Source organism: Theropithecus gelada, chromosome 6 (assembly GCF_003255815.1).
Source record: "Theropithecus gelada isolate Dixy chromosome 6, Tgel_1.0, whole genome shotgun sequence".
NCBI classification, from domain to species: Eukaryota; Metazoa; Chordata; class Mammalia; order Primates; family Cercopithecidae; genus Theropithecus; species Theropithecus gelada.
In genome coordinates, this window is record NC_037673.1 from 19534317 (window position 1) to 19549261 (window position 14945).

General features: G+C 37.7%; 1 protein-coding gene across 10 annotated transcripts in view; it reads right to left on the bottom strand.

Annotated features, from left to right (window-relative positions):
- CDH18 (cadherin 18) overlaps nt 1-14945 on the bottom strand; it is a 1123324-nt gene that overhangs the window by 99821 nt on the left and 1008558 nt on the right. For all 10 annotated transcript variants that reach the window (XM_025387876.1, XM_025387869.1, XM_025387867.1 and 7 more), the window contains one exon: nt 7758-8011. In XM_025387876.1, coding sequence (XP_025243661.1) covers nt 7758-8011 — 254 coding nt within the window. The remainder of the gene's footprint in view (nt 1-7757; nt 8012-14945) is intronic.

A 14945-nucleotide genomic window follows, 5' to 3' on the forward strand; every position in this document is an offset into this window, starting at 1 on the left:
GCCCTGGTAGTGGCAGCAGAGCACAAAGAGAGAATCTGTGCACTTTGGGGAGGGAGAACACAATGATTACGAGACTTTGCATTGGAACTCAGTACCTCCCTGTGAGAGCAGAAAGCAAAAAGGGACAGAACACAGCCTGCACCTATGGAGTGAGGCTTGAGACCAGCACAGGCTAGAGAGAAATAATCCAACCCCGTGGGTGAAACCTGAGTTCTGGCTAGCCCCACCACTGTGCCCTAAAGCACTCTGGAGTCCTAAATGAACTTGAAAGGCAGTCTGGGCCAGAAGGACTGCAATTCCTGAGTAAGCCTTGGTGCTGTGCTGGACTTGGAGCCAGTGGACCTGGAGTGCAGACGACATAGTGAGAAGCCAGCTGGAGTGGTCAAGGGAGTGCTTCTGCTACCCCTCCCCCAACCCCAGGTAGTGCAACTTGCAGCTCTGGGAGAGATCCCTTCCTTCCACTTGAGTAGAAGTGAGGGAAGAGTAAAAAGGACTTCATCTTGCAACTTGGATACAAGTTCAGCCACAGTAGAATAAGGCAGCAGACAGAATCCTGAAGCCCTGGCTCTCAGACATTTCTAGACACACCTGGGCCAGAAGGGAACCTGCTGCCTTGAAGGGAAGAACCCAGTCCTGGTGGAATTCATCACCTCCTTACTAAAGCTCTCTTGGACCTTGAGTAAGCATAACTCTAGCCAGACACTACTCATCGTGGGCTTTTGGTGAGAATGAGACTCAGGTGTAACCCAGGGTATTCCCAGATATAGTTGCTATGGGGAGAGACGACTCCTGCTGAAGGGCAGGAAAGGGAGGTGTAATGGGTAATTTGTCTTGCGGCTTGGATACCAGCTTGACCACAGAGAGGTGGAGAACAAGCAGGCTCCTGGGGTGCCTGATTCCAGGTGCTGGGTAAAGGATAGCATTTCTAAACCCACGCTGGGCTAGAGTGGAGCTAACTGCCCTGAAGGGAGAGGTTCAGTCCAGGCAGTGTTCAGCAAAAGCTGACAAAAGAGCCCATGGGTCTTGAGTAAAGATGGGTGGTACCCAGGCAGTACATACCACAGCGGCAGAAATTCCTTCTGCTTGAGAAAAGAAGGAAGAGTGGGAAGAACTTTATCTTGTGGCTGGGGTGTCAGCTCAGCCACAGTAGAATAGAGCACTAAGTACATTCCTAAGGTTCTCGAATCCAGGCTGTGGCTTCTGGACAGCATTTCTAGACCTGCCTTGGGCTGCGGAACATGGGAGTTAGCATCACCGAAAGGAAGGACACAATCCTGGCTGGATTCACTGCTTGCTAACTGAAGAGCCCTGGGACTTAAGGCAATATTGGTAGTAGCCAGGCATTAGTAATCAGCGGCCTTGGGTGAGATCCAGTGATATGCTCATTTCATCTGACCCAGTGCAGTCTTGGCATTAGTGGCTACAGTGATGCTTATGTCACTCCTCTGCTGAGCTCTAGGCAGATCAACATGGACAGAGAAACTCCATTTGTTTAGAGGAATGTAAGAGAAGAGAACAAAAGTCTTTGCCTAGCAATACAGGGAATTATCTTAGATTTTACGCAAGACCACTACAGCAGTACTTCCACAATGCTCAGAGTCACAACATTACTGGGTTTGGGGTGCCCCCTAATGCAGATATGGCTGCAATGACCAAAGACTTAGATCACAACACTCAGTTAATCCCCTGTGAGTACTTGGAAGAGTCCCCAAGAATGACAGGCACAAACAAGCCCAGTCTGCAATAACTATAATAAATGACTCTACAATGGTGCTGGGAAAACTGCATATCCATACACAGATAATTGAAACCAGACACCCATCTCTAGCTATATACAAAAATCAATTCAAAATGTATTAAAACTTAAGTCTATGAACTCACCCTGTGAAACTCTGAAGAGAGTACACTGGGAAAACTCTCCTGGACACTCATCTGAACAAAGATTTCTTGAGTAATATGCCGCAAGCACAGTCAACCAAATAAACCATAGATAAATGGGATAACATCAAGTTAAAAAGCTTCTGCACATCAAAGAAAACAATCAACAATGGAAACTGACAACCCACAAAATGAAAGAAAATATTTTCAAATTACCCATATGTCCAGGGATTAATAACTGGAATATATAAGGAGCTCAAACAAATCTATACAAAAAACATCTAATAATCTGATTAAAAAATGAGCAAAAGATCTGAGTAGATATTTCTCAAAAGAAGACATACAAATAGCAAACAGACATATAAAAAGATGCTCAACATCATTGATCATCAGAGAAATGCCAATCAAAACTACAATGAGAAATCATCTCACCCCATTTAAAATGGCTTATATTAAAATGACAGGCAATAAAAAATGATGGCAAAGGATGTGGAGAAAATGGAACCCTCATATCCTGTTGGTGGGAATGTGAATTATTACAACCACTGTGGAGAACAGTTTGATAGTTTCCTAAAAGCTAAACGTAGAGCTACCTACCATCCAGAAATCCTGCTGCTATGTATGTATGAAAAAGAAAGTGTATTAGTCCATTTTTATGCTGCTGATAAAGACATACTTGAAACTGGGTAATTTATAAAGAAAAAGAGGTTTAATGAATTCACAGTTCCACGTGGCTGGGGAGGCCTCACAATCATGGTGGAAAGCAAATGGCACGTCTCACATGGCAGCAGACAAGAGACAATGAGAGCCAAGTGAAAGGGGAAACCCCTTGTAAAACCATCAGATCTTGTGAGACTTATTCACTACCATGAGAACACTATGGGGAAACCACCCCCACGATTCAATTATCTCCCACCAGATCCCTCCCACAACACGTGGGAATTATGGGAGCTATAATTCAAGATGAAATTTGGGTGGGGACACAGCCAAGCCATATCAGAAAGGAAATCAGTACACTGAAGAGATATCTGCACTCCCATATTCACTGCAGCACTATTCACAACAGCCAAGATTTGAAAGCAACCTAAGTGTCCATCAATAGATGAATGGATAAAGAAAATGTGGTACATACATACAATACAGTAATTCAGCCATAAAACAGAATAAGATCCTGTCGTTTGCAACATAGATAGAACTGCAGGACATTATGTTAAGTGAAATAAGCCAGGCACAGAACAGCATACTTCACATGTTCTTACTCATATGTGGGAGCTAAAAATTAGAACAATTGAACCCAAGGAGAGAAAGGGTAGAATAATGGTTGTCAGAGGCTAGGAAGGGTAGTGGTGGTGGGGTGGATAATTGGGGATGATGGTAAAAAATATAGTTAGAAGGAATAACAGCTAGTATTTCACAGCCTGACATGGTGATTACAATCAACAATAATTTATTTTACATTTTATATATACTTTATATTGCTGCAAGTTACACATCTTGTTTAGAGTTGAAACAGACAAAACCTAGGTATTGTATTCTCTATGAAATCTGAAGAGTCTTACTAATAAGTTATAAAAGTACAATGGTAAAATACAAAGACCGAAGTACAAAAGTACAATAGTAAAATACAAAAGACCGAAGTCAGGAAGCTTTTCACAAATGCTTGCAAAGCTCAAACTCCCTTTCATTACCAATTCTACAGACTTGGAGTTAATTGCATTTCAGGGCACACTGCAAAGTACATCTTTTCAGTGTGCTTTTCCTTAATTAGTGCAAACATTTGGTCCCTGAGAAAGGTGGAAGTATAAGGCTTGCTTTTGTTTTTATTAATGTTTTCTGTTTTTTAAATTCACTATTTGTACCCAGAGGCCCACGTGAATGACACATTTTTATTAAAATCAAGAATAAATATTATGTAAATTATGCCCCCAAACAGCAGCTATGGAGTCTAATTATTTTAAGGCAGCTTTAGCAGGATTCATTTTAGTTCTCTAACCAAAACAAAGCAGAAAGAATAATGCATATGCTAATAGATTTATGTCTCCCTTCTTAACATTTGGAAACTATGTACCAATCATCTTTGCATCCCAACAACCAGGAGAGTGCATGTTTCCTAGTAAGTGTTCACTCAAGTGCTCCCAATGATATAGGGTAATTACTGAGACAATTAATGACATCATATTTTAATTGATTGAAAGTACACATTGAAACATTCACATAACTATTCATGTATATGATTTGTATAGACATCTATCTCTGAAAAATAGCTTTTCAAAATTTCTTCCCATGAATACAATTAGTACTCCAGTTTTACTAATTTGCCATTTAGCTTGTTTTACTTTATGTCAGGTTTTCTCAACCTTAGCACTATTGACTTGGGGCCAGATAATTTCTGTGGGAGCTATCCTGTGTTTCAGAATGTTTAGTACCATTCCTGACTTCCACCCCTAGACGCCAGTAACACCCTACCTGCTATAAGCTGAATGCTTTTATCCCCCTCCTCCAAATTCATATAGTAAACCATAATCCACAATGTCATGGCATGTGGAGGTACAAATTTCTGGAGGTGATTATGAGGTCATGAGAATGGAACTGTCATGAATGGAACTGGTGCCCTTACAAGAAGAGCTTGGAGCTAGCTACCTCTTTCCAAGATGTGAGAAAACGAGACCTTGGCAGTCTGCAATCCAGAAGAGGTCCCTCACCACAACCCGACAATTCTGGCAACCTAATCTCAGACTCTCAGCCTCAAGAACTGTTAGAAATAAATTGCAGTTGTTTCTAAGTCATCAAGACTATGGTAATTCTTCTTAGCAGACAAACTGACTAAGAGAGAAAACAGGTGGGACATTCATTGTGTGATGTGTGCTCTCATAAAAAGAAACAGAATAGTTTGCTTTCTTTCTCTCTTTCTGCTCTTCACTATGTGAAAATGTAGGGAGAAGAGGGCTCTCTGCAAACCAGGAAGCAGACACTCACCAGATATGAGATAGGCTGGCCCTTTGATCTTGGACTTCCCAGCCTCTAGAGCTGTGAGAAATAAATGTATCTTGTTTATACCGCACAGTAGAAGGTAATTTGTTATAGCAGCCTAAAGTGACTAAGACACTATCCCAAGCTGTAGTAACTAGAAATGTCTCCAGACATTTTCTACTGTCCCTTGTAGGGGGGTGGATGTTGCCCCCATGTGGGAATCACAGTCCTATGTGGGAAGAGGTGTTTTCATATACGTTGGAACATATAGAATAATGCTAAAACATGTTTGTCCTCAACCTCAATTTCTTCCCTTTGACCTACATTTCACCACATATATTTTACCTTTCACATTATTTTAAATATTGTTATTGTTTATTTTGAAATGCAAATTTTCCTGTCATTGTTTTGGTTATAATTATCAAAGTTCCTCTCATTTCTCTCCCTTCTGGCATTGCTGCCAGGATTAATTTCAAAGACCGTACCGTTGCAGAAAGCCTCTTCATGATCTGTATCTAATCTATCTCTCCAATCTCATTACTTCCTATTCCCACAGGTAACCCAAGCTCCTCATGTACAACAAACTACAATTCTTTCTTTCATTCTTAATTTCTCTAATTTCTAATTGGATTATGAGTCTCAATTCAATTTTCCTCAGTTCATCGCCTCCAGAAAGTTTTGGAATACATTCTCCATGCACACCTCCCTCAGACCATTATTACTCTAAACACAGTGTGATGGTTAATTGTACATGTCAACTTGGCTGGGCTACGGGCCCAGATATTTCATTCTTCTTCCGTGGAGAATTATGCATGATATACAATGCACATTTTTTTCCAAGTCTATTTCTTCCCTGGAGTTCAAGATGCTGTGTGTGTGTGTGTCTGTGTGTGTATACACATGCATAATTCTTTATCTTGAGGGCTACTGCAATATTGCACGTTACAAGTGATTAAAACATAGTCTAAAAGTGATTGCTATAGTCACCCTACTGATCTATCAAACACTAGGTTCTATTTCTTCCATCTAAATGTATATATTTGTACCCACTGGATTGTACATTTTAAAACAGCCAGAAGATAATGATATGAATGTTCTCAGTGTAAAGAAACAATATATATATAAGGTGATGAATTTCACAACTACCCTGATTTGATTATATGAATTTGTCAAATTATCACATATATCTCCCAAAACGTACAACATTTTTGTATTAATAAAATATAAATTAAACATAAATGGTTGGACTTCCTGTTCTTTTAATTAAGAATTACAGAAATTATCATTAGCATCAAATTTAATTAAAAATATATTGTCAATGTTTATTTAATATTTTCACAGCAAACTTATATCATGAAGCATCTCTATTCCCAAAAGATATTGGGTACTTTTGGTAAAGAAAGTCTCATTTGTACAGATCTTTTATGGTGTTACCTTTTTTTTAAAAAACCTGAACAAATTATACTTACTGTTTGAGGTCAAAAGTATAACTAAAAACATGGCATTCTATGGGATGTTGAAGCAAAATGGACTTTCCTTTGGTTGAGCATGAAACATGTTAACTTAGATTTCTATTCCTTAGTTAGAGATTGATTCTGTAACTTGGTTTATGCATATTATTTTGCATAGTTTACCGACCCTCCCTCTTCAAGCATTATCTAGCTCTTGCTGTTAGTGTGACAGGATACCGTTTCTGCACTTGAAGATGGAGTAGGATTGTTGAATATACACATTTGTGCACAGAAAATTGTTTCATTACCTGCATGGGTGCTAGGGGGATTATTTTTAACTGAAACAGTCACACTTATGAAAAAGAAAATTCAGAGCTTTTACAAATATTCCATAGATACTGAGGAGACTATTCAGAATATTAGCTTTTGTTAAGTGAATGAAAAACAAGGACTTCATGGTGAAAAATAGAAAGATTATTAAGGATTTTAACCTTTCTAGAGACAGGATTTCCATGCATATAAACACAGGATATCTAAGAAGTTTTATACATGTACACAGCCTTTCTGATTTTGTTATAAATGAGGCACACAAAAAAATCTCTTTGGATGATGCAGAAAAAGCTCTAATTATCTCTCCAGCATGATGTACTAAAATAATACAAATATTATTCAGTGATCACTTATTATATGCTGGGCAATGAGTTAAGTCCTTTATTTTAATCTAACTGAATAGTATCAACATATTTATGTAGCATTATTATTCTTTGTTCCCATATTTGGAACTTGACATTCCACATGGTTGAATGACTGTAAAAGATCACTCTGATGGTAAGTAGTCACAATAGAGTTCCCACACCGATTTTCCTGTATTCAGAGTGTTTTGCATCTTATACTGTCTTTGACAAGTTAGCACTTATTGAGTGACTACTAGGTGCAGGCCGCTTTGCTGGGTGCTTTATGCACATTGCTTCATGCATCCTCACAACAGCTCTGAGACACAGACATTATTTTTCTACTTTTACATACAAAGAGAAAGCCACACAGCTAGGCTGACCAAAGGAACCAGAGTCAGTGAGAGATGAGTATTATCCCCAGATCATCCCATTTTGTGCTATATCTACACTTCCTATTATTAAGGGACCAATAGATTCTCCAGTTTGTGATTAAATAGCTCTACAACAATTTTCTCAATCAATTACACTCACATCCATTAAGTCAAATGGAAAAATTAACGTGTGGCCAATAAGATATTCATGGAGATAGCAAAATATGTTCTTAATGTGACAAAAATCCATCTGCTAAGCTACTCAGATAAAAATCAATTAATACTATAATTTAAGTACATTCGCAGAAAACAACGTAGAAATAAAGCCTTTTAACTGTAATTTTATTAATGTTTAATTACTATGAGAGGCAATAAAAATCTTTATATGTCTAAACGATTGAAGCATGCCATACCTTACTAAGCTATTAGCACTGTCAGGATCTTGTGCCAAAACTGTACCAACGACGGTCCCGATCTTGGCATTTTCATAGACTTCCATGACGTAGGAGGGCATGGAAAAGAGTGGTGGTTCATCTACATCCCCAACAATGATCTTCAGCATGGTAGCATCTTTAAAAGGACCCAGGTGAGAAAAGCGAAAATCAAGATGTGTATTTGCTCCTTCTATGTTGAGGGTATATGACTTCTTTTTCTCATAGTTCAGTGGCTGTGGGGAAAAAATAAGATTTCCAGTATTATGACTTTCATTACTTTTCAAATACACATTATATTTTTTCCTTTTTAGAATAAAAGAATTGAGATAGAGATAAGTCATCCTAGCTTTGTTCTAAAACAGATTATGAAGATTATTTTAATAATAACATCTAAGGCATAAATGGAACCTCAGCATTTTGTATTTAGTGCAATAATATGTATTTGGTATTATGGACCTATCAATAGGAAGAATACAAACTCAGATTCAGGAGTGTGTGAGGACTGCTAGGTAATGTTTTCAAGAGGAATTCCTTCTTCACATAAGAACTAAACATTTGGAAAGTGTTTAGCATGATGGATAAAAAAGGCTGTGTGAACCCAAGATGAACAGATGTCGTTTTAAAAGTTAAAAGTTCCCATGGTGAGGCGAGTGAAGGTGATTCAGAGACCAGTGTTCCATTTAAACTGGGTGAAGTGTCCACTGATGCTGCTCTTCCTGTGACAAGCAGCAGAATAGAGAATTTTCATTTCTATTTAGGCCACTGATTTTGTACAAGCCTGCTTCAATCTCAAAGTTTCTTTTTCTGGCAGGAACAGAATGGTCATTCCCTGTGGAGAAATTCAGGCATTGTCCTTTACATTAAGGGTCAATATCATAGTCAATTTAGGTTGCTATAACAGAATACCATACACTGGGTGGCTTACGCAACATGTATTTCTCACACTTCTGAAGACTGGGAAGTCTAACATTAATGTTTCTTTCAGAGCTGGTATCTGGCAGGCATCCTCTTTCAGGTTTGCAGACAGCCTCTTACTCGCTGTATCCTCACACAACAGAGAAACCATCTCTCCCTTGTCTCTTCTTACAAAGACACAAATCCCATTCATGAAGGTTTCACTCTAATTACCTAATTATGTCCCAAAGATCTCACCTCCAAATACCATCATATCACACTGGGGATTAGATTTCAACGTGTGAATTTTGAAGGAAGAAACATCCCTTCAGTTCATAGCAACCAAGCAAAAGCTAACTAGAAAGAGGATCCTTATCAGGATCCCGTAAACAGAATGCTCAGTACTATAATACTTATAATAAGTTCCCCAATGTTTCCGAATTGCCTTGGAAAATTGGCCTTCTCAGGGGTTGGAGATTACACAAGAGGCAAAATATCATTTCATTTCCAAACCATATATTAAGAACCTAGAAAACTAGGATCACAGGGACATTGATGAGGATAAGCCACTACAGTATTCTACCAGTTTCCAAAATATATGTATCTTTATATCTTAAAAATTCAAATTCTCAGAAGTTGATCATATATACAATACACATGCATTGATATATGACACAAACATTATGATTTTCAGGTTACATATTTCTCAAGGAGTATTTGCTTCTGAAGTTTACAACCTATCAAATGGAAGCCATTTTTTCCCTAAGGTATCCACACTAGAAATAAATTGACAAAATAACTAATACCTATCTTGTCTGAGGAACTGCATACTCTTCTTTTCTGTTTGTTTGTTTGTTTGTTTGTTTGAGACAGTCTCACACTATCACCCAGGCTGGAGTGCAGGGGCGAGATCTAGGCTCACTGCAAGTTCCACCTCCTGGGTTCACGTCGTTCTCCTGCCTCAGCCTCCAGAGTAGCTGGGACTACAGGCACCTGCCACCACGCTCGGCTAATTTTTTGTATTTTTAGTAGAGACGGGGTTTCACCGTGTTAGCCAGGCTGGTCTCGATCTCCTGACCTCGTGATCCGCCCACCTCGACCTCCCAAAGTGCTGGAATTACAGGCATGAGCCACCGTGCCTGGCCGAGGAGTTGCATACTCTTAATTGGATCCACACATCAAACTTTTTCTTTCCTTGACTCCTTCCTCCTTTACATTAATAAGTGAGAATTTGTCCATGACAAATTTATCAATAAACCCCATCAAAATTTAAATAACTCGTCCTATAAATGGTACATACTTGCTGCCTATCAGCAACTGGGTGGACAAAAATGGTCCCTCTTGGCTTATAGGAGCTGGGCAGTCAGAATCGTGCATCCTGCTTATGGAAATATGAATACCTGGCGGGTTTACTGTTAGTTTTAGATTAATGTTTACAGTTTTTGCAGTTAACCTGCTGCACGTGGTAGGCTTTGTGATGTCTAAGGTTCTTCTCATTGAATATGGGTATTTAAGACTTTCAAACTAAAAATCAGAGTTACATACTTTTCTAGGAATGCTTAGCATTGCTTTCTCACAGTAACACTGGATTTTAAAACAATCACCTCCACTTACTTATTATTGTAGACTTTTACATCTTTCGGACTTTTCAATGAAATTTGTGGAGGGATTTGGGCCACCTCTAGTCGTATCTGATATTATTATCAAGCTCTGCAACCAAGATGACACACATCTCTTATTCCATTTCTTAGCAGATCCCCTGGCAAGTTAGGTGTTGTTTGCCTCAATACTAACCTACCGACTGCTACGGTGCAGGCTGTTGCTGCGGACATGTGGTTTCATGTTGATGATCATCTAATATACATTTTACTACTCCAGGGCGGGGGTATTCATTTTGAGGGACTTGTTTGCCAGAACTGACAGATGGATGGATGGAAACCATGCGGAGCCATGAAGAAATGAGTAGATTATTTTAGGTTGGGACAGGAGTTTAGAAGCAAGTGAATTAATGCAACTGGAAATATTTTAACAACCTCATTTGTGAAGAAAAGCTGGTGAGGTTGTATTGCTGGTACCGGGAAACTGGGAGAAAATTATACTCATGTATTTATGCCTGGATATTTTAGAGTTATACATGCAATATAAATTATTTTATTATTTGGTTTTATCCAGCAAAAATGGTATTTATAGTATTAGTATTATAATTATTATTTTTCTATTACTGCAACTCTGGGAAAACTACTCAAGTACCCATCTTCCACACCTTTTAAATCGTTGTGTAAACTATTAAAGTTGTCTTCTGTGCTTTGCGAGTTAAAAAAAAAAAAAAAAAATCCCAGGCGAGGCACAGGGCCTCATGTCTGTAATCCCAGCACTTTGGGAGGCCGAGGTGGGCGGATCACGAGGTCAAGAGATCGAGACTATCCTGGCTAACACGGTGAAACCCCATCTCTACTAAAAATACAAAAATTAGCCGGCTGTGGTGGTGCACACTTGTAGTACCAACTACTCAGGAGGCTGAGGCAGGAGAATCACTTGAACCCAGGAGTCAGAGGCTGAGGTGAGCCGAGATCACGCCTCTGCACTCCAGCCTGGGTGACAGAGCTAGACAAAAAAACGAAACAAAACAAAACAATCATTGATGCTCATACTTAATGAGTGCTATTTTCAGTGTTGCTAAATTCAATCATTTAAACTACTGGATGCCCAATTAAATTTAAATTTAGGATAAACTGTAGGGTTTTTAGTATATTGTCAATTATCACAAGAAACACAGTTGTAGAAAAATTTATTGGTTATTTATTTAAAATTAGAATTTAAGTAGATGTCCTATATTTTATTTGACAATGCTCATTAGGATTCATTGATATTCCAACATTCACCATGGTGATGATGGTGGCTGGTATCAAACTCACTTGGTAGGGAAGAGAGAAACTACCAGCAAGTATAACTTGGGTACGTATTCGCAACTCCTGTCCTTTAAATTGTCTAAAAGTTAGCTTTTACTCATATGAAATTGTTGATATCAAAAATGTATGATGACATATACAAAAGATAATTTCATATGGTTCAGTCTAGCATAATTATTTGTCTACCCCTGAACTATCTGAGCATTCCTGGAATCATCCCCCTTGCAATGTGTTTTGTTTTACTGGAATGGCTTAGAATTGTCCTGTGGGTGCTGATAAATGAAGCTGCTTAATGTTGCTTAATATTGTATTGGCTTATTATTTTCTGTTAATCCTACTATATTAGTTTTGTAGGGATGACATAACAAATTGCCACAAACAAGTTGGGTTATGACAACAGACATTCCCTTGAAGTTCTGAAGTCACTAAGTCAGAAATATGGGAGAACCACACTCTCATGGAGCTCTAGAGAATCGATTCCTCACTTTTTTCAGTTTTTGTGGCTGCCCTAGCATGCCCCGGAAGAAAGATACCCCTACATGATTGGACACTCAATTTATATTGTAATTCAACCACTTGCAGGATGAAACTCCAGGTTTGGTGTCCAGAAATCATAACTTTGCAGTTATAGGTGATAAAGATTTCTTTCTGAGGAAACATAAAAGACTTCGGGTACTTTACGCACAACATAGGGGCAGGGGCAAGCAGAGCTACAGACTCAGAGAGCAAAGTATTGAGCCGTGCAAGAATTAACTTGAAATGGATTAAAGACAACGTAAAACCTAAAATGATCAATCTCCTAGAAGAAGACATTGAGGGGTAACTTTCATGACATTGTTCTAGGCTGAGATTACTTGTCTATAAGTCAAAAAAATAGGCAAAGTAAGCAAAAATAGACAAGTGAGAATGCGTCAAACTAAAGAGTTTCTTCATAGCAAAGAAACCAAGTAACAGAGTGAAGAGTAATACACGATTTGAAGAAAATATTTGAAAATTGTACATCGGATAAGGGCCAATATCCAAAATAACGATTGAATTCAAACTACTCAATAAAAAAAAAAAAATACAAATCACTCTATTCTAAAAATGGGCAAAGCACTTAAAGGATATTTCTCAAAAGATGACATACAACTGGGCCACGTATATATGAAAAATTCCTCAACATCTTTAAACCTCAGAGAAGTACAAATTAAAACCACAGTGAAATATCATCTCATGCCTTTTACAGTGGCTATCATCAAAAACATGAACGATAACAAGTATTGGCAAGGATGTGGAGAAAAGGAAACACAGTATTTGTGGTGTTGTAAATTAGTACCGCCATTTTGGAAAAAAAGTTGAAGGTTCCTCAAAAAACCGAAAGTAGAATTCCCATAGGATCCAGCAATCCCCCGACTGGGTATATAGCCAAAGAAATTGACATCAGTATCCCAAAGACATGGCTACACCTTTACATTAATTGCAGCATTACTCGCATTAGAGAAGATATGGAAAAAAAAAAAAAGTATTCATCAACGGATAAAAGGATTTTTAAAAATTGTGGTGTAGATACACAGTGGAATGCTATTTAGTCTGTTATTTAAAAAAAAAAATCTGTCATTTTTAATAACATGTGTGAATATTTATTGAAATAAGCCAGACATAGACAGACAAATACCGTATGATCTTAGTTACATATGGAATCTAAAAGTCAAACTCATTTAAGTAGAAAGTAGAATGGTGGTTACCAGAGGCTGGGAATAGAGAGGTGAGTAGGAAAAGGGGAGACATTGGTTAATGGGTACAATGTTACAGTTAGGTAGGAGGAATCCGTTCTGGTGTTCCATATACAGCACAGTGATTATAGGTAACAATAATGCATTGTACCTTTCAAAACTTCTAAAAGAATTTTAAATGTTCTCATCACAAGTAAGTGATAAATATTTGAAGTAAAAGATAGGTACCAATTACATTGTACATAATAAATATAATTAATATTTGCCAATTAAATATTAAATAAAACTTATGAAAAAAAGAAACCTAATGGAATTTTCCATGCTGTGTTTTAAACATATTTGGAACTTGTTACTTTTTTATTTCTTCCATTTTTCCCCTTGTTGGAATGTCAGTGTCTATCACAGTTATGTTATGCCTCTCCTACCATTGTATTTTAGATAAGGATAATTTGTTTTCTAATTTCACAGGTCCACAGATGAAGATTTTTGTCCCAGGATTCAAACTATCTAGAGTTTCACTCACACCTGATTAAGATAATGAGATTTAGACTGAGATGATGACTTTAGAAATGTTGACCTGATGATAAGTAGATAAGGTTTTGGACTTAGAATTGATTTTGCTATAGATTGATATTTTAGGGATGTTGGGATGGGGTAAATACTACTCTACACATGGCAAGGACATGGCTTTTGTAGAGACTGGCTATAGCGGCCTAATGGCAACCCTGCAACAAATACGAATATGAAAAATCATGCAATTAACTTACATAGTAAACTATAACAAGAGGTGATAATCGTCAATTATTTACGTAGGTGTTAAATTTAGATTATAAGAGTGGCCATGGGAGATTTGGCAGATAAACTGTGATGAGGTCATATGACCACAGAGGCAGAGAGAGAAGTCATGTGGCCATGAGCTGAGGAGCAACTGGAGCCTTCAGAAGCTGGAAGAGGCGAGGAATGGACAGGTCCTTAAAGTTTACCAAGGAAAGAGGAAGTGCAGTCCAACCGACTCCTGATTCCAGACTTCTGTCCTGCAGGCCTGTGAGACAGCACACTGGTTTCTCAAGTTGCTTAGTTTATGGTCATTTGTAAGAGCATTCCTAGGAAAGGAATGTAAATTTGTCTGCTTTATATAGAAACATAGTTGAAATTTTCTTTCTTTTCTGTGTGTTGAAAGCTTTAAATAGCATTGCAGTTATGTGCCCTTTCAGGTTTGATAGAATTCCTTAGTGAATTATTGAGTCTGATATATTTAGGGAAAATTCACAAGCTTCTCATTTTCTTATTCAGAAATCAGTTTATGTGTGTTTTCTGTTTCTTTGAAGTTGCTTTTAGCAATCTTCCCTCAAAATCCTTCAGATTAAATTTATTTGTGTAGAATTAAGAAAATAGTGTTATAATGTTTTCAAGCTGCTTATTTTCTATGTCTTTTCATGTATCTTAATAAGATTAAGATTAGTTTATGTTTATTTTTTAAACTTACCTTCCAGAAAATCAGGTTTGAATCTATATTTTTGTTTACTAGTCTTTATTCATTTTCTTCTTTTATTCTCCGTTATTAGTTACATATTTAATTCATCTAACATTATTCTTTTTTCGTCTATGTCTTTGATATGTTTGGAATTACAAGTATACTTTCAGAAGCA